This window comes from Apodemus sylvaticus, chromosome 16 (genome assembly GCF_947179515.1).
Source record: "Apodemus sylvaticus chromosome 16, mApoSyl1.1, whole genome shotgun sequence".
NCBI lineage: Eukaryota > Metazoa > Chordata > Mammalia > Rodentia > Muridae > Apodemus > Apodemus sylvaticus.
The window spans coordinates 68,885,896-68,911,082 of NC_067487.1; the positions used below are offsets into that span (position 1 = coordinate 68,885,896).

Below are 25,187 nucleotides of genomic sequence, written 5' to 3' on the forward strand. Positions count from 1 at the left end.
TAAGTAAAGTATGCCTTTGTAAACATTAAAAGTATAGCATTGTGCCCCAAAGCAAACTGCGGATTTAGTAAGACAGCAGTTTTAGAAGTTTTGGCAGGTTAGAAGCATGTGCCAGTATGCTCACCGTGCTGCAGGGCCTACGAGCACACTGAGTCCACGACTGTGTTTGTATTCTAAGGTGCTAGATGAACGTGACTGGGGTGACAGCTGCATCTGATATTTTACTATTTTGAAATAAAAGTGTTTGAACATAGTACATAATGAACTGTTAATGCTGCGTGCATATCAAGCAATGGGGAAAAGGTTGAATAAACCAGCATTTACAGACTGACACATCTTCAACCCTTCAAAAGAACGAGTTATAGACAAGGCATTTACACAGCAGAGATTTTGAAGAAATACAATGTAGCGAAACAAATTGGGATATAGCGTTATCAGCTTATAATAGAGTGAAGAATAGATTATGTGAGTGTGTGGTACGTGTGTGTGTGTGTCTGATCAGATAAACAGTAAAGACTGGAGGGGTCTGTCTGGGCTGTGAGGGTGTGAGCAGCCATCCAGAGATGGGAGAAAGATGGAAGATGAGGAGAGGGAGTCAGGGAAAGTGGGACCTGAATTTTCCAGCAGGGACGATGGGATTTTGTTTATTTATAAAACCTTTTATTCATACTTTAAAGGGTTACATAGTTAGGTTATTTAAGAGCAAGAACTGACCTGAGAGGAAGTGACTGTATACCTGACTAGAGCTGGGATGAAACTGAACTTCATAAAAAAGTCAGCAGACAGAGCTGCCTCCTTCCTCAAAGAACGAACTCTTCAGTGTTTGGTTTGCTATAATTACTAAGCAATTCATGTGGTCATGTTAAAATGCTTTGAATTTTTTCTGTTAATATTTCCACTTCAGTTGCTTCTAATTTCAGTGGATTCTTTTGCTATTCAGTATGAGGTTGTCATAGTGTGCTAGGTACTGTAAAATGCTACTGGATTAAAGTAACAGTTGAGCTTCCTTGTGAGAGGAGAGCCCTTTCCTGAGAGAGTGGAGTCTTACTCTCACTCTCTTCTCAGCGGGTGCTGAAGACAGTAAGAAATGAGTCCGCCTTTTCTTGTGCTTATTCAAGACCGATGCCTTAATATCGGTAATTCAGGATAATGGGAATCTCTTCAAATTTCAATTTTTCTCTTTTCAGTGTGCGGGATGACAGAATTCGAGTGGAAAGGATGAATAATACTTACTTTGAATACAGCCATGCTTTCCAGACAGTTACAGAGTTTTATGCTAAAGAGACAGTTGACAGCCAGGGTAAGTCTTTTATTCGTGTCACCCACATGTCTTCGCCTGCATCGAGTGTGGCTCTCAGCTGACAAGTAGGAAGCAAGTAGAATCTGGGGGCGTCCGAGGGCACAGCTCCTGTTCATGGAATACCATGGGAGCTGAGCCCGCTTGGCACATGTCTGTTCACCCAGTGCTGAGAAGGCTGAGGCAGGGGGATTTCTAGTGTTAGCCTAGCCAGGTTTAGTGGGAAAAACCCTGTCTCAGCAGAAGACACAAAACACACAGCCACTGGAAGAAAACAGCGGTGGCACGAGAGCCCCTGGTGGCCAGACAGACGCTTTCAGTGAACGTGCAAGTGCCACCCTTTCTCTCCATCTCTAAAGACGGCTCATGTCCTTGCTTAGTAGAATGTTTGATGAATTCTGGTGGGGTCTACCATTTTAGAAGGTTGGTTGCTTGAATTATAATGCCAGCACATTAGTGAGTAGATTCAATACGTGTGGTAAACATTATTTGTTTAAAAATTCACATTGGCTGTCACATAGTAGGGCATGAAGCGTGTGCCTGTCAGTCTAGGTTCTGTCAGCATCACTTGCAGGGTTGGCAAGGTGAAAAGGCACTTCCTGTTCTCTCAGGACAAACATGTCCTCCCTGCCACACACTGTAGAATACTTACCATCAGCCCTGTCCCCAGCTCATCCTGCTCAAGCCTTACTGTCTCGTCATTTCCGTCACCTAGGTGTCACTGTCTGGCTTTATGTGCCTTTAAATCCCATTTAGTGAACGTCAGAGACTGTACCCCGCTTCTGGAAAGCAGCATGGCCTAGCATCAAGAGTTCATCTTCGGCTCAAATAAACATATCCTAAGACATCACAATGTCTTATCTCTGAGCCACAAAGTAACTGAAATGTTATAGGACGGAAAGTGGCCTGTCTACTGAGCATGCGTCCTTCGTGTGAGCCACGCTCACAGCAGCCTTTAGGGATGTCCATGGCATCCCCAGGTGGCAGTCTCCTCTGTGGGACTCATCCCCAGGTGACAGTCTCCTCTGTGGGACTCATCCCCAGGTGACAGAGTCTCCTCTGTGGGTGTGAGTTGCTCTGGTTTAGGGGTTCCATGCCCTAGGGGACTCTTTCGATGCAGTCTCTGAAGGAACTTGCCGGATTGTCAGAGTAGGGCACTCGGAGGGTCAGCACTCTGTGGCTGAGTATGTCTCTTTCTACGCCAGTGTAACTCACTGACTGCAAGGAATTCTTACTGGAGATGGTACTGTCTCCACACTTACAGTTTCCAGGGAAACAGAACTAGGAGATACAAATGAACTCTCAGTCTGTGGGGCTGTTCTTCAGTTCTTATTCCCTTGGCCAGTGGCTCTCAACCTTCCTAATACCTTAACCCTTTAATACAGTTCCTCATGTAGTGGTGACCCCCAAGCATAAAATTGTATTCATTGCTACTTTATAACTGTAATTTTGCTACTGTTATAATTATAATGTGAATATCTATGTTTTGATGGCCTTAGGTAGTCCCTGAAAGGGTTTTAACCTCTATAAAGTGTAGAGACCCCCAGGTTGACAACTACTGCCCTAGGTTTATGAACAGTTTTAGTTAAGTGATGAAGCAGGGCTGGTGGACAGAGGGCATTTTGTAATTCTTTTCAATGTCTGTAAAAAATGTTGAACAACACAGTTGTGTATAAAGAAAAATAAAAACATTTCTACCCTTGTCACTTGACTATCAAGGGGGGGACCCTTGGCAGTTTGGCATTCTCTGTCAGGATTGTCTTATGAGCAACCTCACAGACACTGTCTGTGTCTGGACGGCATTCACAGTTAGTGCGTTAGTGGTGATAACACTAAGCAGACAGTAGGGCAGAGAAGTGCGTTGAGCTTTGAATGGGCTGGCAATGGAAGCGTACCGAGAGGGCAGCATGTGACAAGTGTGCACAGAGAAGGAGTTGGGGGCACAGTGAGTGGAAGCTCGCAGGGCGCAGTAGTGCCTTAGGTACGGGGTTGCAGGAGTCTGTGCAGGGTAACCGAGGGTAATGGGGGGGGAGCTTTTCAGTGGACGAGATGGAAGATCGCCTGTGGAGGGCGTTGGATAGTTTCTCTAATATTCTCATATCCACATTAAAAAGAACTCTTTGGCTGCATTAAGAATCCCCGATAGCGTGCGGGGTAGAGCAGGTGGCTGGATGGAAAACTTCTGAACTATTTTCCTGGGCAGAGATGAGGGTGACAGCACACTGCCTTGTCAAGCCTGGAGCAGTGTGCTGTGGGCAGCCTTCACGTTAGTTGACACAGATGTCAGTCATCCTTTTAAAGTAGACAGTTCATTATCTGGATTTACTAGCATTTATTTCGTCTTTGTCCTGTGGATGTTTATTTAGGCTGATTGTAATATATTTTTTACTATTGTAGATGTTGGTCAATTCACCTCCTTGCATACACATCTTTGATATATGGTTTAAAGTTTTTATAGTGAAAGCATTTAAGATTTTTCTGATTTGAAAAATATGTTACTTTTCAAAAATGATTCAGTCTAATAAAAAGTGACGCGTGCTCATGAGAAGGAGAAGAGACAAGAAATACTTTCCCTCCATGCTGTAAGTTCTTCGTAATCACAGTTTGGTTTCCAACTGCAAGCTTGGTATACATGATAGAAATGATAATTTTTATAGATGACTTTGACTTAAATGTGTATTTTTTAAAACAGTAATATCACTGAGGATCTGTATTCTGTTTTCAGGCTCGCAGAGTCTCTCTGGTGTCCTAAACTTGGAGAAGCCTGTGACCTGCGCCTTGGCTGCCGTAATAAGGTACCTCAAGGAGTTTAACCTGGAAAAGATGCTGTCCAAACCCGAGTAAGTAATGTCGCAAAAGGTCTAAAAGAAGACTGGAAGAGGATTACAATCAAAATATTTTAAAACTTAATAATAGTTAAAATTTTAATAATTTAAAATGTTTGAAACCTCAAACCCCACCTCAGTGACATACTTCCTCCAACAAGGCCACACCTTCTAATCCTCAAACGGTTCTCCTTCCTGAGACTAAGCATTCAAATACACAAGCCTTTGGGTCCATTTTCATTCAAACCACCACAGTAGGGATTATTTATACTCAGAGGCTTACCACTAAGGGTACAAGGATGAACTGCCTAGTACTGTTGCTAGAATAACAAAAATAAGTATTAACTAAACTGCCAAATTGTGTTTGCTGTAGAGAAATGATGACTCATTCTGTGACTGACGTCAGTGTGGGGAGGGCATCTCAGCGTGTCAGGCATGGCAGAGAACTCTGGGTTTGACTGAGAGACTCGGCCACAAAGAATAAGGCGGAAGAGGGACCTAGGAAGATTCCTGATCTCAGCGTTGGGTCCCCACACACGTGTTCACTCAACCGCACACACATACACGGGCCCATATACATGTAAACATGTCACACAGTTGCAGAGCACACATGCATGCACATGAAAAGGAGATAAAACAAAAAAAAAATTTAAAGCTGCAAATTTTCTTATTCTTGGTTTCCGTGATTTCACAGACCACAAAGATGGTGATAATTTTAAACCTAATAATCATTATAGGAAAATACTATCTTAATAACCAGGGTGCAAAGAAGGCAGAGGATGATTCACTTGCCTTTCTGTATGCCTCCTTCAGCAGCTTCTTGCTGGCTCTGTCAAGAGTCATCCTGTTATAGATCCCCGCCCCGCCCATTCTGCAGAGGCACTGAGCAGGTAGGAGCTAGCTCAGCAAAATGCCATTATCTGAAGTTTGTGTTATTCAAGGTTATGGGGAGAGTGGAAGAAAAACAGGTTCCTTGGGAATTTTGTATTTTGTTGTGTGTTTTAATCAAATAGGCTATCAGTTCTCTGGAAACAGTTTTGTCTTATTTAAGGCACTTAAATACCCACCAACAGTAAAGTATTGTGTCATATTTATAGGGAAAATTATAACCATGAAAATGACCTGCGTGGTCAGCATTAAAATCTTTATTGACAATGTATCAAGCCAGAAAGCAGGTTGGGCAAAGGAACTGCATGTTTTTATAGGAAGTTAAAAAACTTCTAGAACAGACCAGAACAGGACAGAACGTATTTGGGGAAAGTAGTGAGAAATGTCCAGGAGTGATGCACAGTTTGAGAACAGCGATCCCCCACCCTCATGGACAAGGAAGGAAAACGAGGCGTGGCCAAGGAGGTAGTGTAGTGGGGTTGTAGTTGATAGAGTTTTAAATCGGTGGATTAGATCATTCTGTGCACATGCAGTAGTGACTTCATCATTGTGCCTAACATACCGGGAAGAACAGCTCACAGGGAGAACGATTACCTTGGCTCATAGTTGTAGAGTTGTCAGTCCATCATGGTGGGGACGGTGTGGTGGAACAGTTTATGTCATGGCACTGGGGAGGCACCGCAGCAGTGGAGAAGAGGCCTGAGTGAGTGATGTGAGACTTCCAGCAGGCCACCGTCTCCCGTTCACCTAGTGCATCCCATTAGGGACACATGCAGGGACTAACACATCCAACTCACTAGGCAGGCCAGACCTTACTGCAGTTAGCCTTTGGAAGGACCGGTGCAGATTCCCACACACGTGCCCAGTCAGCTTGACACTTAAGACTAACCAGTACATGTTTTAATGTTTTAATGTGGCTGAGAGGCTTTATCTTTAGAAAGCTTTGAAGCATAGGATATATCTTCTTGGGTTCTACTTTAAGGTCCAAAGACAGGCTTATTAAAAACGATTCCTAGTTGGGTGATAGTGGTATGTTCCTTTCATCCCAGCACTTTGGAGGCAGAGGTAGGTAGATCTCTGAGTTCCAGGACAACCGGAACTATGTAGAGAAACCCTGTTAAAAAAAAAGAAAAAAAGAAAGAAAGAAAAAGAAAGGAAAGAAAGCGAGACCCGCTTGTGTGGCTGAAGCGTCAGTGACAGGTGCCCACTGCACGTCAGGAGCCTGGGGATGAGGCAGACACGTGTTTTGAAGCAGGCGACGCTGTGTTTAGGAATAGATGAAGGGTTGTGCCCTCTCATTTAGGTAGAAGTAAGAACAGCTCCAGGTCATAAAACACTGATATTCTTTGTGTGTTAAACTTTGAAAAGCTTCATTTTGAATTCTGTAAGGGTGAATCTTTTGACTAAATTAAGCAACACTGAGCTTTTTCTTTGTATATTTGTGATGGTAGTGTGACATCTTCTCTGTACATACCTGGAGGTGTCTTTGTAAAATGGTCAGGGAGCTAGCTCTGGTGGTGACTTAGCGTACGTCAAATTGTTTGCCTTTGCAGTGATTCCATAGACTCACACACACACACACACACACACACACACACACACACACACGCACACACACACACACAAAAGATATAAAGGGCTTCAGAGTGATGGGCCTTCCACGGTGTATACCCCAACAGCACTCTGTAGGCAGGCAGTAAAGACAGTAGTAAAGAGAAGGAGAGACATTGCTTATTTGGAAGGAGATTAACTGCTATTAGAAACCAAGATTCATACATAAAGATGGTGGCCAAACTGGTACTGTCTGCCTAAAGATGAACTGCAAGTGAAGTGTCCATAGGAGGCAGGCCGCTTCCCTCTGAGCGTCACCCTGAAAGTATAATTCTGTAGAGCTTAGGCTTTGGAGAAAGAGTTACCCAAGGAAGATCAGACATTCTCCTGGGCATTCAATCCAGCTGTGGTTCTTTGCAATCTTAGGTTGTTGTACTGGCTAGTTTCGTGTGTCAACTTGACACAGGCTGGAGTTATCACAGAGAAAGGAGTTTCAGTTGGGGAAGTGCCTCCATGAGATCCAGTTGTGGGGCATTTTCTCAATTAGTGATCAAGTGGGGAGGGCCCCTTGTGGGTGGTTCCACCTTTGGACTGGTGCTCTTGGGTTCTATAAGAGAGCAGGCTGAGCAAGCCAGGGGAAGCAAGCCAGTAAGAAACATCCCTCCATGGCCTCTGCATCAGCTCCTGCTTCCTGACCTGCTTGAGTTCCAGTCCTGACTTCCTTTAGTGATGAACTGCAATGTGGAAGTGTAAGCTCAATAAACCATTTCCTCCCCAACTTGCTTCTTGGTCATGATGTTTGTGCAGGAATAGAAGCCCTGACTAGGACAGTTGCTGAACGTGCGAGCTTTCTCTTTACGAGGTGTACTTTCAGAGGAAATTTTAATTGAGATTTGCGTTGTTTAGCAAAGGCTTTTACGGATGTTGCTGTGTGTGTCCCAGAGACCTTGATGGGTGTGCACTGAAAGGTCATCGGACCCTTCCAGCAGTTTTAGGTGGAACAGAGAAACTACACTGTAGTAGCAGTTGTTTATCACCATAGATGAAATGGGGTTTGGTTAAATAATACAATTTTTGAAGTTAGAAAATTGTTTTAAGAGTTTAAGTAGATTTGTTCTGACCAAGACGACATAGTAGTGTACAGAGACGATGATAGTAGGTAGTAATTACTACAGTTTGGATGCTGAATGTCCGCAAAGGCTCAGGGGAGGCAGGTGATCACGGATGTGTCCACAAGAGGCCCCTGGGCTCCTGGCGCCTTCCTGTCTCTGTCATTCTTCCTGGTCATGCTGTGCCTGCCGTCTGGGTGAAGAGCGGAGTGCCATGGGCCTGTGTGACCATGTGCTGATGCCTCTGACACTGCGAGCCAGTCTCAGCCTTTCCCTCTCTCTTATAAGTGGCTCTTTTCTCACAATAACGTAAAGCTGTCCACCACAGTTGTGACATTAAATGAATTACTATGTGAATTAAATGAAGTACTAAACTAGGAAATTCTGAAGGAATTGGATTTTTTTTACTGTTGAAAATGCGTTTGTTTCCATTTTTGGTAGCTCTTGTTAAGATTTATTTGCTTAGAACTTCATGTAGAATATCAATGACAATAACAAGTAGAGTCAATATTCTGAAAACTGGATATTAATGAAAAGAATTAAAGAGTGCCCAAATAAAGTGGAAAGGCGTCCCAGGTTCAGGGACTGGGAGCCGGTACCACTGGGATCAGCTCCCTACAGATCTACAAACTCACTGCAGTGAGTGTCAGAGTCCACATGGCTATCCTAGTGGCCATCGCAGTCTCCATGCCCACCTGCAGTGCAGATGGGATTTTTCCCACCTCCTCACAACCTCTTGTTGTCATTTGTTTTTGTAATGTAAGCCTGGAGCATGATGAAATCTCAAAGTACTTTTAATTTGTATTGCCCTGATTGTTAAGCCCTTTATCTGTAATCCAGGCTGAGCTGGAACTCAGAGATCCTCCTGCCCCTGTCTCCTGGGTGCTGGGGTAAAAGGTGTGAGCTGCCACTGAGGGGCTAAAAGGTATTTCATCTCTTCTTTTGAGAGCTTTATTTACATATAACACCTACCCTTTTTGGTTGGGTTGTTTGCTCTCTTGATACTTTGTATTGGAGTCCTTGGACCATCCCTTCCGTATTGTATAGCTGGGAATGCTTTTTCCCCACTCTGTGGACCTCCCTGCTGACCCTGGGCAGGGTCTCTGGAGCAGGTTTAGGCCTTCATTCTACTCCTTAACAGGTTTATTGGCGGCCTCTAGAGACTGTCAGAGTTAGTTGTCTACGTAATTATGATTCAAGTAGGAGTGAAAGTACAGTGAAACTGAGTTGTTATTCTACTGTGCAACATAAAATTCATAATTATTGACTGTCCCAAAGTTAGATAAACAATGAATCGATAAAACCCACAGAGATCTGCTCATTCACAAGCCACATGGCAGAGTGTTTTGGTTTTGTTTCTAATTTAAAGTAATACTTGAATAGGCTCTCTGGGGCTTCCGGCCACTCATTATGAACTATCACGTATGTGTCTACTGCTCTGAGGAAAGAGCGGTCTCTTTTCTCTGTTGTTCAAGAAAGTAGAGTAGAGCTGATAAAGCCCCTCACTTCCTCAGCAAGCTTTGCCAAGGTTACTTTCTTCTCTTATAAAGCCCGAGAAGAATGGACAACCTGTGTATTTCTGTTGCTGAAATATTAATGAAGTCTTTCCCCACATGACTCACACCATTTCTGTCCAGATCCGTACTGCATGAGCTCTGGCCAGGCATTGCTTATGAGTTCGTATCAAAGCGCACAAACACTAGCATCTTCCATGACTATAAATAATTCAGAATTCCTTGAATATTTTAGACTAGTGATCAAAAACTGTATACAGTTCAGAACCTGGGGATGCTAGCAGATAGAATCTTCTATTCGAAATGTAGAGATTTCCCCGTGGAAACAGGCAGTAGCAAAAAGGAAATTTCTTTTGTATTTGGAAAGAAGAGTCCAAGCTCCTCTCCAAAGTTTTTACCACCCTCAAATTCGGGAAATTCCCAGAGCACAGTAAGTCCTCAATGCTGCTTAGAATTTATGTGCTTTAAGAGTCAGTCTAGTTGAGGAGTGCCCACTGGCCAATATCTTGTTTAAGTCAGTGGAGGTTTCAGCTTAAAGGAATCTTTTTACTGCATCCAATTTGAAATTTAGATTTCTTGTTTAGTTAGGATATAAAGAAAGACAGTGACAAAAAGCCCATGGCCAACCAAACAAACAAAATGTTTTACTTAATGCATCAAAAGGCTTGGGCTCCAGTGACTGAAGGGCACAGGGCCTTCTTCTCATTGAAGGTCTGGGACTGTGAACTACACAGCCAATCTGAATAACCAGCCACCTGGTTTATTGTTTGAAGAGTTATTTGCAGATAGCACCTCTAGATCTCCTTTCTGATTCCATGTTCAGGATAGTATATTGGTCCAGACCAAATTCTTCATAGATACTTCTTGGCAGGTAGGCACTCAGAAAGCTCTTTAAGTTTCCAATTCTTGGCTATTTCTTTTCTGACGACACTTTACTGAAGTGGTTCCCTCGTATGTCAGATGGTAGGAGCAGCATTTCACTGTTAGTCAGTGGCAGGCCAGCCCACGGTGGACCAGAGGCTGCTCTACACTCCTGACCTCAAACACCATGTCTTGGGGCGTAGACTTTGGGCTCATGGGGTTATTATACTGCTCTTGTGGTGGTTTGGGCTGCTAAGGAATATTTCTGAATCATGGACACATTTTCACTCTAGAGAGAGTGAAATTTACCCCCAGTACAAAATTATTTCCTGTACTTTCTGTTGAGTGATGCTTCTTTCTTAGTCTTTCTCATGCCAACTGCATAACTTCAGATTCAAGTTACGAGTTTCTTCCTCATAATTGTGGTGCCATTGACAGGCAAGGCACTCAGGAGGTGATGAGGCCATTTAGAGCCTTTGTAAAAGGTGAACCCATTAATGGCACTATCTATGAGGAAGAGGCCCTGGCAGATTTGTTGGATCTTTGATCATTAGCTTCTAGGCCCGAGAACTGTGAGCAATAAATTTCTCTTGCTTATAGGTTGCCAAACCTGTTCTAGTCTGTAAAAGCACTGCACAAGACTAAAGTAGTAGCTAAGCGCATATTTTGGATCTGTGTTTGATTCAGGCATATGTTTACTGGTCATCTCTAGGATGTAGTAAGTTAAATCTGTCAGGAGCAGGCATCATCAGGCTCATTTGCAAACAAACAAGTAGCTGGTTAGTTACCAACTCAGAACCCAAGTTGGCAGCTCCTTTGATTGCAATCTTTGACTGGGAATCTGTGTGCACACCCGTTAGACGTACAGTCAGGCAGTACGTAATGCACTTCTTGTAAGTGAGATTGTGTACCTCATAACTGTGCTGGGTGCTTCTTAGGAGCTTCTAACTTAACCCTAAAGCCACTTCCCTTAGGAAGCTGGTGGCCGTTCATTAAGCATCTGTGCCTTGCTACACACTATGTAGAAAACCCCACCTCCTGTGAGAAGATGAATGTTGGACTTGAACTCAGAATCCTTGCCTTGGAGGAGCTTAGATGCATTAAGGATGGTGCAGCTGCAGTCCAGATTATTGTATCTCAAGAAACCAACAGCTGTGAGGACGGCAGAAGGCTGCATGCATGTGCTGTCAGATTTAGGGTTGTCACCCTCTGGAAGTTAATGAGTTTTCACCCGGTGAAAGGCAGAATGAATCTGTCCTAGGTCAAATGCTCCTAGTATGTGGGAAGCTATTTTGGTTTTCCAGGGTTCGTGGCCTTGGTTGGGGGAGTCTTCTAGAAGCAGAGGTCCCTTCACAGCCCCATGGCCTTGAGCTCTGATTGTATTTCTCAGTGAGGGTCTGTTTCTATAGATGGCTTGGGAAACTGGAGTTTTATGTAGATGTCCCTACCCGGAAGTGCTGCTAGGATGTGGTATGACTGAGAACACAGTCCTTCTGTGAAGTTTAATGACTCTTCATTACTTCTCTCCCTTAAAAGCTGTCAGTAGTGGGGTTTGGGGGCACGCGCTTGTAATCACAGTTCTTGGGTGGCAGAGGCAGGAGGATCACAAATTTTAGTCCAGGTTGAGCTAAATAGTGAGATTGGTACAAAAAACAAAGCAAGCAGGCAGTTCATCAGTTCTATCTAATGCCACTGGATTAGCTGAGAAGGGAAATTAGTAATGAGTTGATAATTATTCTTTAGAATTGTGCATGTGTTTTCAAATTAATTATTGAGGATAATTTCAAATTAGTAAATTTTTCTGGGAGTTACAGGAACACGAGGAATGTATGAATTTCAGCTGTGTTTAAAGAAATCACTTTTTTACTTTCTGTTCCACAGTCGCTAAACCTTGGCCATGTTAATGTGTATTGTTAACTATAGAGTAGGTAACATTTGTTGCACACGTTGGAATGTTGGGTAAAAGATTTTTACATTTTTACCAAGATGAGCTCAGGCTAGAAGATAGGGAGGCCTCAAGTGTGCTGACAGACTTTGTAGCTAGTTGCACAGTTTTTCTTGAAGATAGCACCATGTCCTCTACCAGTGATAAAAGTCTGCTTGGTTCTGTCCTTGGAGATGTGAACAAGTTTGGAACGTTGTCCGGCTTCCTTTCCCTTCGTGTTCTTGCCTTGGTGTCACGGCACCATTAGACCCGCATCCTGCAACTTCATTCCTAGTTCCAGCTGATTTCCTGTCAAAATCCTAATTTCTGTCATAGCACTATTGGATTGTTTCTAGTCTCTAATTTTTTTAAAATAGATGTATTCACCTGTGGGTTTATTAAATTTCATCTTTTTCAGGAATTTTAAACAGCTGTCAAATGGAATGGAATTCATGAGAATTAATGGAACTACACTAAGGAATCTGGAAATCCTACAGAATCAGGTCAGGCTGACACAAGGGCTGGCTGATTTAAATGACGTGCAGCAGCACATAAAAGGGGAGCTGGAGTGAGACTGCAGGCTGCCCTCAGGAGTACTGCCCGACTGCTACCATGCCACACTGATGACTGTGGCACCGGCGGGGGTGGACAGACCATAGGGCTACTGGTTTGTTTCTTTGTTTAGATGACTGGTTGGTTTTGGTTTTTTGAGACAGAATTTTTCTGTGTAGCCCTGGTAGTCCTGGAACTTGCTCTTTAGACCAGGCTGACCTTGAATATATAGACATCCACCTGCCTCTGCCTCCCAAGTCCTGGAAATTAATCACAGTTAATCAAAACTATGAAATCTCTTTTGTATCCATTGAATATATCGACATTTTGTCTTGTGTGCATGGGCATATTTTCTTTCTTCACAGGGTAGATGGGCAGCTCTTAGGAGAAACACGGTACTTGGGCATGTGCAATGTTTAGATCAGGCTGGAGGATGGAGCTCAGTGGTGGATCATTTGCCCGACTTGCAAAAGGCCTTTTGTTCATCGCTACACTGAAGAAGTTAGGATAGGTGGACCAATAGGACACCTACACAGCAACATAGATGCAATACTGTCCTGCCCTGTGATATATAATTGTCTCAGTGATAAAACTTGTTATCTGATTTTTTTCAGACTGATATGAAGACCAGAGGAAGTTTGCTTTGGGTTTTAGACCACACTAAAACTTCATTTGGGAGAAGGAAGTTAAGGAAATGGGTTACCCAGCCATTGCTGAAATTAAGGTAAAAGGAATTCTTTGTGTGTATTTGTTTAAACTGGGGATATAAAATTGTAAAATTAAAAGCATATTAGCTTCTTTAAAACTAATGTTGCCATGGCTAATAAGATCATGGCCTTTAATGGGGACAAACTGTATTGTATAACTGACAGTGGACTGTGTACTGGCTCATAGAGCCAGCCCATCCCCCACACCAGTCAAGCTCAGGCCTGATGGGATGCTGTGGGTATTGTTGGAGTCATGTGCTCAGTGGGCTACTTCAGGTTTCGAGATGGGATTTATGTTTACTGATATTGTCACACTGTTTCCTGTAAAAGGTTCCCCTTATAGTTTTATCAGGTCTGCTGAGTTCAAGCAAGAAGATTCTTCAGTGTGGTTCTCTAGCTTCTTATAGATGGAGCATGTTGTAAGGCATGGGTTCCAACGCTTTTAAAAAGTTAAATAATTGATGCGCATTCCCTTTTAAGACTCCATCTTTGGATTGTTCTACTTGATGATTTGGCCACTTGCCTCAGTACCGCCAAAAAGCATGTTGAAGATTTCGTTGCAGGCTGTGTATTAAAACATTAAACAAGGGCTAGAAAGATTTAAGCATTACACGAGGACTCAGAGGTTGGAAGCATGTGCTGCTCTGGTAGAGGGCACAAGTTTGATTCCCAGCACCCACGTGGTGGCTTACAACCACCCACAACTTCTTCTGGCCCCCATGTGTACCAGGCATGCAGTTATACGTATATACATGCAGGGTAAATATCTATATATATAAAATAAATAAATCTAAAAGATTTAAAAATGAAATAAGTCAATATTCCCTTTGTGAGTACTCCCCTCTGCCTGTACCCCTCATGTTGAAATACCCCAGGGTTCTTCTCTCTGACTCAGGGACTTATCTATCGTCATGGCTTCTCCAGTAACCCATATGCTAATGACATACCAGACCTATACAAAACAAATTAGAGACAAAGAATTTCTTCAGTGAAATAGTGATTTTTTTTTTCACTGTTGGGGATCAAACCCAGAGACTTGTGAAAAATTAGGTAACTTCTGTACTTCTCTTATCCCTGAGTCAATTAGGTTTCTATTATGCTTCAATAAAATCAGAAGTTTTGGCCTTTCATGACTGTTTCATCTGTCTGCCCTTGTCTGTTCCTCATCATGTGCCTACCTGTAGTGCCTGCCTGTAGTGCCTGCTTGTAGTGCTTGCCTGTAGTGTCTGCCTGTAGTGCCTGCCTGTAGTGCTTGCCTGTAGTGCCTGACTGTAGTGTCTGCCTGTAGTGCCTTCCTGTAGTGCCTGCCTGTAGTGCCTTCCTGTAGTGCCTGCCTGTAGTGACTGCCCGTACTGCCTGCCTGTAGTGCCTGTCTGTACTGCCTGCCTGTAGTGCCTGCCTGTAGTGCCTGCCTGTAGTGCCTGCCTGTAGTGCCTGTCTGTAGTGCCTGTCTGTAGTGCCTGCCTGTAGTGCTTGGGTATGGAGAAGCTGTTCCTCATCTTGTGGTCTTCGTCTTGGTGGTTTGTTTAGCTGGAATGTTCTTCCTTTTTCTTTCAATTTCTACATAGTTAACTGACTATACTTTAGGTCTCAGCTTAAAACATTACAGTTTTAGCAAGGTTTTTCTCATTCAAATAGATAGTATATTGCATAATATGTATTAATATATAAATTATATTCCTTTTCTTAGCTTTTGATAGCATGTAGAATCTTGTCTGCTTTGTGACTAGATGATACCACTTAACAATCTTAGGATACAGAGTAAGGTGGGAAAGTAAAGCCATGCCCTGCAAGGGCAGCTTGCCTTTCTAGGAAATTGATTTTATAGAAACCTTAGGAAAGGCAGTTTTCCGTTATATCATTCTTTGGTTTAGTTTTACAAAGTTTGCCTGAAGAAACTGTTTTTCCTTTTATTAGAATATTTGTTTAGCCAAGAATGAAAATATTGTCCTTAACACAGCCTGGCAGCATTTTGCATTCCTGTCAAATCTCTGTTGGCATCATGGGAGAAGTTACAACTCTCAAAACTGTAGAAAAGACAGGCTGGTAAAATAGAGCTCTGTGTGCTTTTGAGCAGCATGTGAAAGCTCTTCCTCTTCCTCCTCTCAGTACGTGTGGGTTTTATCTTTTTCAGCAATATTTGGGACCCATTTGAGGTCAAACTTACAGGATTTGAACTCCACAATTGGTGGTATTTTAGGATTTTATTGCGTTGAAGAGATAGCATGACCACGCAACTCTTAAAAAGGAAAGTATTTAAGTGGGGCTGTCTTACAGTTTCAGAGGTTTGGTCCATTATTGCCATGGCAGGAAACAGGATGGCAGACACGGTGCTGGAGAAGGAGCCGAGAGCTCTGCAGCTTGATCCACAGGCAGCAGGAATGAAAGTAACACACTGGCCAGACTGCAGCTTCTAAGACCTCATAGCTCAGTCCCATAGTGAAACACCTCTTCAACAAGGCCACACCTCATTCAGCAAGGTCCCGCCTCCTAATAGTGCCACTCCCTAAGTGCCAAGCATTCAAACACATGAGTCCATGGAGACCATTTCTATTCAGATTGCCACAGTGGCATAGATGGTTTATAAGTTAATAGGGCTTCTCTGACAGAGTACCATGGACTTGATGGTTTTAATCAGGACCATGATTCAGTTATTATCTCATGATTTTTATGCTAGAAGCCAGAGATGAAGGTTTCAGTAGAGCTGATTCTCTGAGGTTCGTGAGAAGACTAGTTCCTTCTTTCCTAGCCTATGGCGGTTTGCTGGCATCTTTAGCTTCTCTTGGCTTCTGGCTGCATGTCCTAGATCAGCTGCCTTCATGGTCTAACGGTGTTTTGCTGGTGGGTCTCTCTCTCTCTCTCTCTCTCTCTCTCTCTCTCTCTCTCTCTCTCTCAAGTTTTATTTATTGATTTTATGTATATGAGTACCCTTGTAGCTGTACAGATGGTTGTGAGCCATCATGTGGTTGCTGGGAATTGAATTCAGGACCTCTGCTTGCTCCAGTCGACCCCACTCCCTCTGGCCTATAGATTTCTTTATTATTATATCTAAGTACATTGTAGCTGTCTTCAGACACACAGAAGAGGGCTTAGATTGGAGTTACCCATCATTTAAATATTTTAAACACAGATTTAATATCTGAAGTGAGATTTAAGGAACTACAGAATTTTGTGAATTGTTTACATTCTTGTACTTTTATATCTCTATTGCAATTCTCTGAAAAATTACCTACCCATCTTTTCTTTGAAAAATGTCCTTGCTGTAGTAGTTTAGGTGAGATATTTACCAAAATGTTGGGTTGATTTTTTTTTTTTAAGGTGAAAGAAAAACATTTATACATAATTTTTTAGAGTAAAGGAAGGTATTTGGCCAGAAACAGAGGTCTAAGTGTAACATTTCAAAGAAGGGTGAGGAAGCGGAGTGGACTGAGGAGCCGTGAGCACACCGTCAGGGAGCGCTCGTGGAACAGCTCTTTGAGCGTCTCAGAAGGATCAAGAGATGAGAGGAAAATGGTGGAGTGGGAAGCTATGCTTGGTTGATTCAGATTATCTCTTAATTTCCAACTATCTCCTTCTTTTTAATAGATAAGAAGAATGGAGCCTGGCTACTTATCTAAGGCCTTCTAGCCAAGCATGTGGGCGAATGTTTAAAAGCCGTTAACAAAACTTAAAGCTGAAGTCCTGATTTCCTTATTTAGTTTTATCATTTTGGATATGTTGTTACCTTGTCTATGACTCATTTCTTCCCCTGTAAAATAAGAATTACAAAGACCACATGAAATCCTATTTATAATCCATTAGTATTCATATCCTAGTATGAATGCCATGGTCAGAAGACAGCTACCCAGTTTTTATTACCAGTTACTATAGTAAAAACTTAGAAGCAAGTCAGAGGTAGAGAATTAAAAGTAAATTGTTTAGTCACACATTGTTCTAGTATCAGCAGTTAAAATGCATGACCTAATTACATATATCCACATTCCACATGGATGAGTGGAAAAAAATGAAATCATATCACTTACTTAAGTCTTATAATAGTAATATCTTGTTAGATTCAGAGGCTCAGGTAGGAGTGTAAAAGTATGAAATAGAAACAGAAAGGGCCTATTGGCATTAGGGCACTGGTCACTTCCAGGAAGGTAGAAATGGGAATGGGGACATAGGTCACACTGTGGTTCACATGTGCTCATGTGTCAGTAACATGTTTGGTGGGGAGTGTACTGCATCCTCCCCAGGCATGTTGTGGACTGGCTAGTTCTGTGTCAACTTAAGGCAGAGTTATTTTGGTTGAGGAACTCAGTTAAGAAGATAGCCTCTCAAGATTGGCCTGTGGACAAGTTTGGGAGGCAGATGATTCCTGTAGGGGAGCCTAGTTCACTGTGAGTGGTGTGTCCCCCTATGGTGACGGTCGTAGGAGCTCTGAAAGACATAGGCTGAGCAAACTATGGGGAGCAAGCCAATAAGCAGCACTCTTCCATGGCTTCTGCATGAGTTCCCACCTCTGGTTCCTACTTTAAGAACCTGCTCTGAACTCCCTTCATGAAGGACAAGTCCTCCCCTTGGTCACTCTGTATCACAGCAGTAGAAACTCTAAGGCAGATTATTAACTGGACTTACAATCCCAGCATGCATGGGTCTTATGGACTTGATCTAATCAACTGAGAGCAGCAGTTGGTTACCTCTCACCAGTCGTGCCGCTGTTGTGCAGGGCAACACGTCTGCATGGCACTCTGCTTTGTGGATGGAAGGCTTCACAGCCCTGTGCCCGCCATCCTGACCCTCGATGCCTTCCAGTACCAGGGATGCCACCGCACAGGGAGTCAGCTTCCACCTCAAGTTCTATCCATCTTGTAACCAACACTAGCAGTGCCCTCAGCAATAGGTTGTTTATTTATTTATTTTGTTCTTATTCTGGTCTGTAATTAAGAGTACTGAAAAGAGGCCATAATTGTTGTGGGGGCCCTCGCCTCCTCTCTGCCTAGCTGCAATTGAAACATACCACAGTTAGGACTGTGGTATATATTTTAACCCACAGCTTCTAGGAGCACAGTTAACTTCCTTTAGTCTATCTTTTGAGTTTTCTGTTTGGATTACAAGATTGAGTTTTTTCCTTTTTTCTTTTCTTTTGTTTTGTTTTTGTTTTTTTGTTTGTTTTGTTTTTTTGAGACAGGGTTTCTCTGTGTAGCCCTGGCTGTCCTGGAACTCACTCTGTAGACCAGACTGTCCTCGAACTCAGAAATACACCTGCTCCTGCCTCCCAAGTGCTGGGATTAAATCGCCCCACAGATTTTTTTTTTCTATACTACCTTTTAATTCTCCTTCATTTGGGTCAACCCTTCTCCAAGCTCCCTTGTTTCTGCAGCCCTACAATACCTCCTGAAACTCTCCACCTCTACTCCCCTTCTACTTTATTTTAATTTATATTTTTCCATTCTCTCTCTCTTAAAGTGCCACTGTCCCCAGTTTCCTGGTTTCCACAGGTACTCAGTTCTCCACATTAATCAAACAGAAGTGAAGTCAGCATCTGATCTGAGACAGACTGTGTTGTGTTTGTCCTGAGCCTGGGTCGCCTCCTTCAGTACTATTTTTTTTTTTCCTAGTTTCATCCATCTCCCTACAAATTTCCTTTTTGGGTAAATCAAACTCTTATCTGTATGAAGCACATTCCCTTGTCTGACCGTGGCTACTTGTGTTTCCTTAGTGTTGTGAATAGCAGCCGTGCCTATAGCTGTACTGGTGTCTCTGTGGTGTGATAGACTGTACTACAACTGGGCCGTATGGGCATTTTAGTTCTAATTTTTTAACAAACCTCTAGATTCATTTCTAAGATGGTTGTACTGGTTTAGGCTCCATGCCAGCGGCTTTTGGTCATTTGTGTTCTTTATGAAAGGAAAAATGAAAACTTTCCATGTGTTGTTTTATTTTGCAAAACCAAAACAAAACAAATAGCAAAAATTTAAAAATGGTACTGCTACTGTACCTTTGCCACCATCAGTCACCCCAGGCCCATCTGTGTAGAGGGAACTCTGTCCAACTCCTTGTTTGGACACATATAGCGACAGTTGCAAATGGCCCATTTGCAGGCTCTGAGGATGGCCAAGAGGCTGGGTGTTGAGGCCGTCACACGTGGCACCTGCCTAGGTCCATTCTGGACTGTCTGCTTCCTGCATGTTCTTTGTGCTGCATCCATAGTAGGGCTGCCAGGAGAACCTGTGCATGCTGCTGGTACGGGTGGGCAAAGTGTTCTTTTTTATTTAATGAGCTGTGCTAGGGAAGTCCTGAGAATTTAGGAAGCTCAGTGTCATGTTCTTGTTGTTTGCATACACGTTAAGTCATCTTTTATCACTAAAAGTAATATGCTGTTTATTGAAGCCAGCTGCTAACAAAAGCACCTCCCAAATTCCGTGGTTCTAACATTGGAAGTAATGCATTTATGTATTCATTACATTAAAACCCAAGACCCTTCCATAATTCTTTCTGGATTACAGGGGGCTAGAACTGTGATCTTACACATGTTCTGAGGATGCCCTGGTTCTAGGTCACCCTGGACAGTGCCAGAGGGAGGGGATGAAGGGAACGTGTGTTCACACCTCACTGGCCAGAGCCTTGTCTGCTTGTTTGTGAGGGAGGAAGAGGGATAAGTATATCCTGAGACACCCTGGCGATGGCTGCTGTCTCCACTTCATAGTGCAAGTATCTAAGCAATACAAACATTAACTTAAATCTTCGGGTGGTCTCATAGCTGAAGTTTAAAAACAATGCCACTTAGTAAAATGTGTGCTCCTGTCACTGCTCCCACTTGCCCAGGTCCCATTGCATAACTCCAGCTATTCCTATGTTCTGGGTCCTAAAGATGCTTTATTTTACCAAAAGAACAAGCAAGTGTGACTCTGTGTCCTTTATTCCCTGTGATGTAGTGAGGCCCGGGGGGACACAGCACCCTTCACACTTTCCTTCAGCAGGATTGGATAGATGGTGAGTTTGCACTGCTGAATCAGTGACATGGCGTTGCTCCAGCTCTCAAGGAATCTACTGCTTGGAGAGGGACGCGCAGGGAAGGGGGCGTTTGAGTCAAATACAACTCCTGTCCTTATACATTGAATGGCTCTCTATGCAGAGAAAGGGAAGAGTGCTTTTCCAATTCAAGTCAGTTTGTAGAAAATGTCTGTGGATCACGCATGCCGACTTTATGCTGTATTCAGAAGCGTACATAAATGATTAAAATTGAGGGAATGGAAACCATTAGGATCAGCTTCTTGGCTGCATTTCCCTGTGATTTTCATAAAGCAGAGAGTGCATTTTCATGGTAGTTGATTAATTAAATGGCTCTTATTTGGGAAAGCCATATGTCTGGAGTATTAATGACTGCATTTCTAGTTTATTGCCCTGGCTTAAATGAGGAGGTAATAGAATATTGCACATTTCCTTTCACTTAATATTAAATTTATATTAACAAAACTCCCTAGAAGTACTTAAAATTAACATTACCAGGAAGCTTTATTAATTCTGTGGTTTCCCACACCTCATGCCAGCAGCATTTCCACGGGGCTCACTCGTGCAATCGATCAGTTATTCTCATACACCTGAAGGGAACATGCCAGGTGCATCCTGGGAGCTGTACTGATTGCTCCTGCCCTTACACCTGTGCCCTCTGTCCTTTGAAGGTGAACGGAAAGTGTGACAACTGTTGCTCACTGCTCTTTTGAGCCACTCTTTAAAAGTGAACCTAGGCGGAGGTCTTAGCTTATGTCTGCCTACCAGTGCGTGAGGATTAACCAGCCTTCTGGTCTGCACAGGGCCAGGGATGTGGGGTCCTCTCCTTGGCTATCCAGGTTCAATGCCCTTGTGAGATGCAGGCCTACTGTGATGTCCCGCATAAGAGGCAGCGATCACTGCAGCAGCAAAGCGTGAAGGGAGACTGCGGAGAAGGAGCGGGTGTTTTCTCTCCCGGGCCTCTGGATGGATCATTCTCCAGGCTTATGCTTCGACTTGTGGGGCTTCCCAGGCTGCCCACCCTCAGAGTGCTGGAGGAGGACTTCCTGGCTTGTGGCTTTGCAACAAAACCTCATCGTGTGAGCTAACTACTGTTTTACAGTAATCATAACTGCTATTCATTGGAACTGCCTGCTCCCCTCCATTCCCATCGCAGCCTCCTCACTGTTGCTTGCCTGGGTCTGTGAAGCGGCTTTAGATCGAACTAATCCTCGGCCTCTGTCCAGACCACCAGCCTTGTTTCTCAGTTTAGTGTCACAGCTGCTGTGTGGCTCCTGTTGCTTTCAGGCCACAGTGCTGCCCTGGCCTCCTGTCTCACTTCCGGCCTTCCCAGGGCATTTCCCCTGGTCCTTTATAGTTCTTCATCCAGAACAGTGGTGTGTGTCCCCAGGAAGTCCCCTCTGACCCCTTAAAGGAAGTCTGTTTATAAACAACAATCACAAAAGAGACAGAGAGGGAGAAGGTTGGGGTATGGGAGGAGAGGTTAAAAAATCATGTTCATAATTCTGTTTCTTTTTCAAAACAGACTCCTAAAACTAGATGCATCTCTGTGTATTTCAATGTACTTGGCTCATAACACATTTATCATTCCATTTTATCCTATCATTGTTAATTGTTAAAACGGGTTCTTGGTTTTTGTTTTTTCTAATACAGTGTAAGTTCATTATCAACAAGGTTTGCAAAGTATATACTTAACAGTTCCGCCCTGACGCCTTCCACCTTCTGTACCAGTACTTTCTGAGTACTCTATAATTGTTTATCAGGTAAGGAGTGTGGTGTTTGGAAGGCAGAGCTAGACTGCTCAGTACAATATTTCAATCTTAGAAAAGGACTCTGTTTCTAGATGGCTACTTTTTAAAAAGATTCATTTATTTTACTTTGTGTATGAGTAGTGTGTGTGTGTGTGTAACAGTGAGTACCTGAAGCCCTCGAGGAGAACATTAGACCACCTTCAACTGAAGTTACACGGTTGTGAGCCATCGGGGTACTGGGAATCAAGCCCAGGTCCGGAAAAAGAAACACATGCTGTTACCCCCTCAGCTTCTTTACTTTCCCCAGGCGGGCTGTTTAAGATGCATCTTCCATACCATATGGTATATATATGTATATGGTATGGTATCTAAGTTTGCTTGGGTAGTTTTGATCATCCCCCTTAAAGCAAACCTGTTTATGGGAAACAAGCAGTGACAACAAATCTAACCGCCCAGCCGTGAGTCTGTGCACCTTCTGCTTCCCTCAAGTGCTCGCGTGTTTGGGTTGTAGGGACATCCTCATAAGGAGTAACCCGGAAGTTCCAACTGTGTCAGTAGGAGTAGATCTGTTGGCAGGGCTGTTCTGAGTGATACTAATGTTATCAACCAGCTCATCGCCAGGTGTGACGTGTTAGTGTCACCAACAAGTTGTGCTTTGGCCCATGATGGATAGTGAGCAATCAGTCATTTTTAGGACCCCATGCCCATTGTTCTTTGGCATCTGCAGTGAAATGATTCTGGCAGCTTCTTTCGCCCGGTGTAGGCTGTATAACATTGAACAACCAATGGGGCACTAATGCGGGGCGTCTCGGGATAATACCTGTTGTGGTTAGTTTTAGTTGTCAATTTGACATAGTTAATCTGTAATCACCCGGGAAAAGGTGATCTCAGTGAAGGAGCATTATCTTGTGAGTGGGAGGATCCAGCCACCATGCGTGACCCTAGCTTTGGGTCTGAGTGTTAAAAGGTTGGAGAAAGAGCTGGGCAGACACTTTTTCTCTCTCAGCGCTTGACTGCAGATATGACTAGCTGACACCTGACTTCCCCACACTGCTGGACTGTCACCTGGAATTGTGTGCCAAATAAGTTTGTCCCCCTAGATTGCTTTGCCGGGATATTTTATCACAATGATGGTGAAGAAAGCTCAGACATCTCTATCATTCCTCATCCTTTTGACAGTGCTGCTTCCTGTTGCTTGTTGCTTAGCCAACCTTGCATCGACTGAGCTAATAGAGGATTCTCATGGCTCTCCTACTGCTTTGTTTTAATTTCTTAGAAGGCTTTTTAAGTACTTAAGTTAAAAAAAAAAACCCTCCAAATTATGTGAATTGTTTTATTTTTAAATCTTTGAAGTCATTCTTTGTCATTGGCATTTTAATCTGTATACAGAAGATAAAAATGGAATTATTGCTACCCAGTGTTGACAGATTTGTGCTAAGCAACACCACATACCCCCTTACTGTCTCCCTGCCCACTTCGGCATCTGTCATTAATAGTAACATATTTTCTCAATGTGACTCGTCACTCATGTGGGTATAACATTTCAAATCACTGCTAACCTGCTTCTTAGTGCTGAAGATCCCAGCTGTGGCTCTGTAGGTATTCCTTAAGGTCTGTCTATAGTCATTTCATATACTATACCCTACTTCCTACCCACACATATCCCAGCTTGGCTTGTCAAGACAGGCTTTCTCTGTGTAGCCCTGGCTGTCCTAGAAACTTGTAGACCAGGCTGGCGTCAAGCTCAGAGATCCACCCGCCTCTACCTCTGCCACTTGAGTGCTGGCAGATGTAAGCCACCACCACTGCCTGACCCACGTGTTATTCTGTGTGTTACCTAATGATCAGAACTGATCAGTTAGTACTTAGTGACTGGTTATTGTGTTGCAGGCCCAGTTTATATTCTTGAGTTCTTATAGTAACACTATAAAGTTTAGGCCCAATGTTATTTACATTTTATACCTGGGAAAAACAGATGAGGCTAAGTAATAAACGGAGGAGCCTAGATAAGACCTCAAATTCTTAAGCTCTGAGCTGAAAAAGTCTGCATTAATACGAAAATGATTGACAATGAGTATCATGCTTTGGCCTGTGATGACATCAGGCTAGACCAAAAGCTGCTTGCTTTGTGGGTTTCAGGTTGCAACCAACATGGTGTAATACTTCTAATCTCTTAAAGAATGAATGGTCTTATGTCTCTTAATTTTTTTTTCCTGATAGAACTCATAAAGCTGACTTAGTGTTTTTTCTTCTTTATTTATTCCTGATCATCTTATCCTCCCCCAGCCCCCTCCCCCTTGTCTACTTTCCCTCCCAGGTACCCCTGTCTCCCATTGTGGTTGCTTTCTTCTCCCTCCCAAGTGGGACTGAGGAATCTTCACTTGGGGCCTTCAGCTTGTTGACCTTTTTGAGTTCTGTGGGCTGTATCTTGGGTATTTGGCTTTTTTTTTCTTCTAATATCCACTTATTAGTGAGTGAATTCCATACATGTCCTTTTGGGTCTGAGTTACCTCACTCAGGATGATATTTTCTAGTTCCATCCATTTGCCCGCAAAACTCATGATGTCCTCGTTCTTAGTAGCTGAGTAGTGTTCCATTGTATAAATGAACTACATTTTCTATATCCATTCTGTTGTGGGACATCTGCGTTGTTTCAGCTTCTGGCTATCACAAGTAATGCCTCTATGAACGTAGTGGAACATGTGTCCCTGTGCATGGTGGGGTGTCTTTTAGGTATATGCCCAAGAGTGGCATAGCTGGTATTGCTTCAGGTAGACATATTTCTAATTTTTCTGAGCAATCTCCAGATTGATTTCCAGAGTGGTTGTAGCAGTTTACAATCCCACCAGCGATGGAGGAATGTTCCTCTTTTTCCACATCTTTGCTAACATGTGCTGTCGCTTGAGGTTTTGATTTTAGCCATTGTGATTGGTGTAAGGTAGAATCTCAGGGTCATTTTAATTTGCATTTCTGGAATCACTAAGGATGTTGGACATTTCTTTAGATGTTCTCAGCCATTCAAGATTCCTCTCTTGTAAATTCTCAATTTATTGTTATACCCCATTTTTTGATTGGGTTGTTTGATTTTTTTCGTAGTTAGCTTCTTCTTGAGTTCTTTATATATTTTGGATATTCACCCTCTCTCAGATGTGGGGTTAGTGAAGATTTTTTTTCCTCAATCTATAGGCTTATTGGTCTTATTGGCTATGTCTTTT

The 25,187-nt window shown here is 43.1% G+C and overlaps 1 protein-coding gene across 2 annotated transcripts in view; it reads left to right on the plus strand.

The window, feature by feature from the left end:
• Msh3 (mutS homolog 3) overlaps positions 1 to 25,187 on the plus strand; it is a 170,584-nt gene that overhangs the window by 60,073 nt on the left and 85,324 nt on the right. For both annotated transcript variants that reach the window (XM_052159436.1, XM_052159437.1), the window contains exons 9-12: positions 1,188 to 1,300; positions 4,023 to 4,137; positions 12,388 to 12,472; positions 13,136 to 13,245. In XM_052159436.1, coding sequence (XP_052015396.1) covers positions 1,188 to 1,300; positions 4,023 to 4,137; positions 12,388 to 12,472; positions 13,136 to 13,245 — 423 coding nt within the window. The remainder of the gene's footprint in view (positions 1 to 1,187; positions 1,301 to 4,022; positions 4,138 to 12,387; positions 12,473 to 13,135; positions 13,246 to 25,187) is intronic.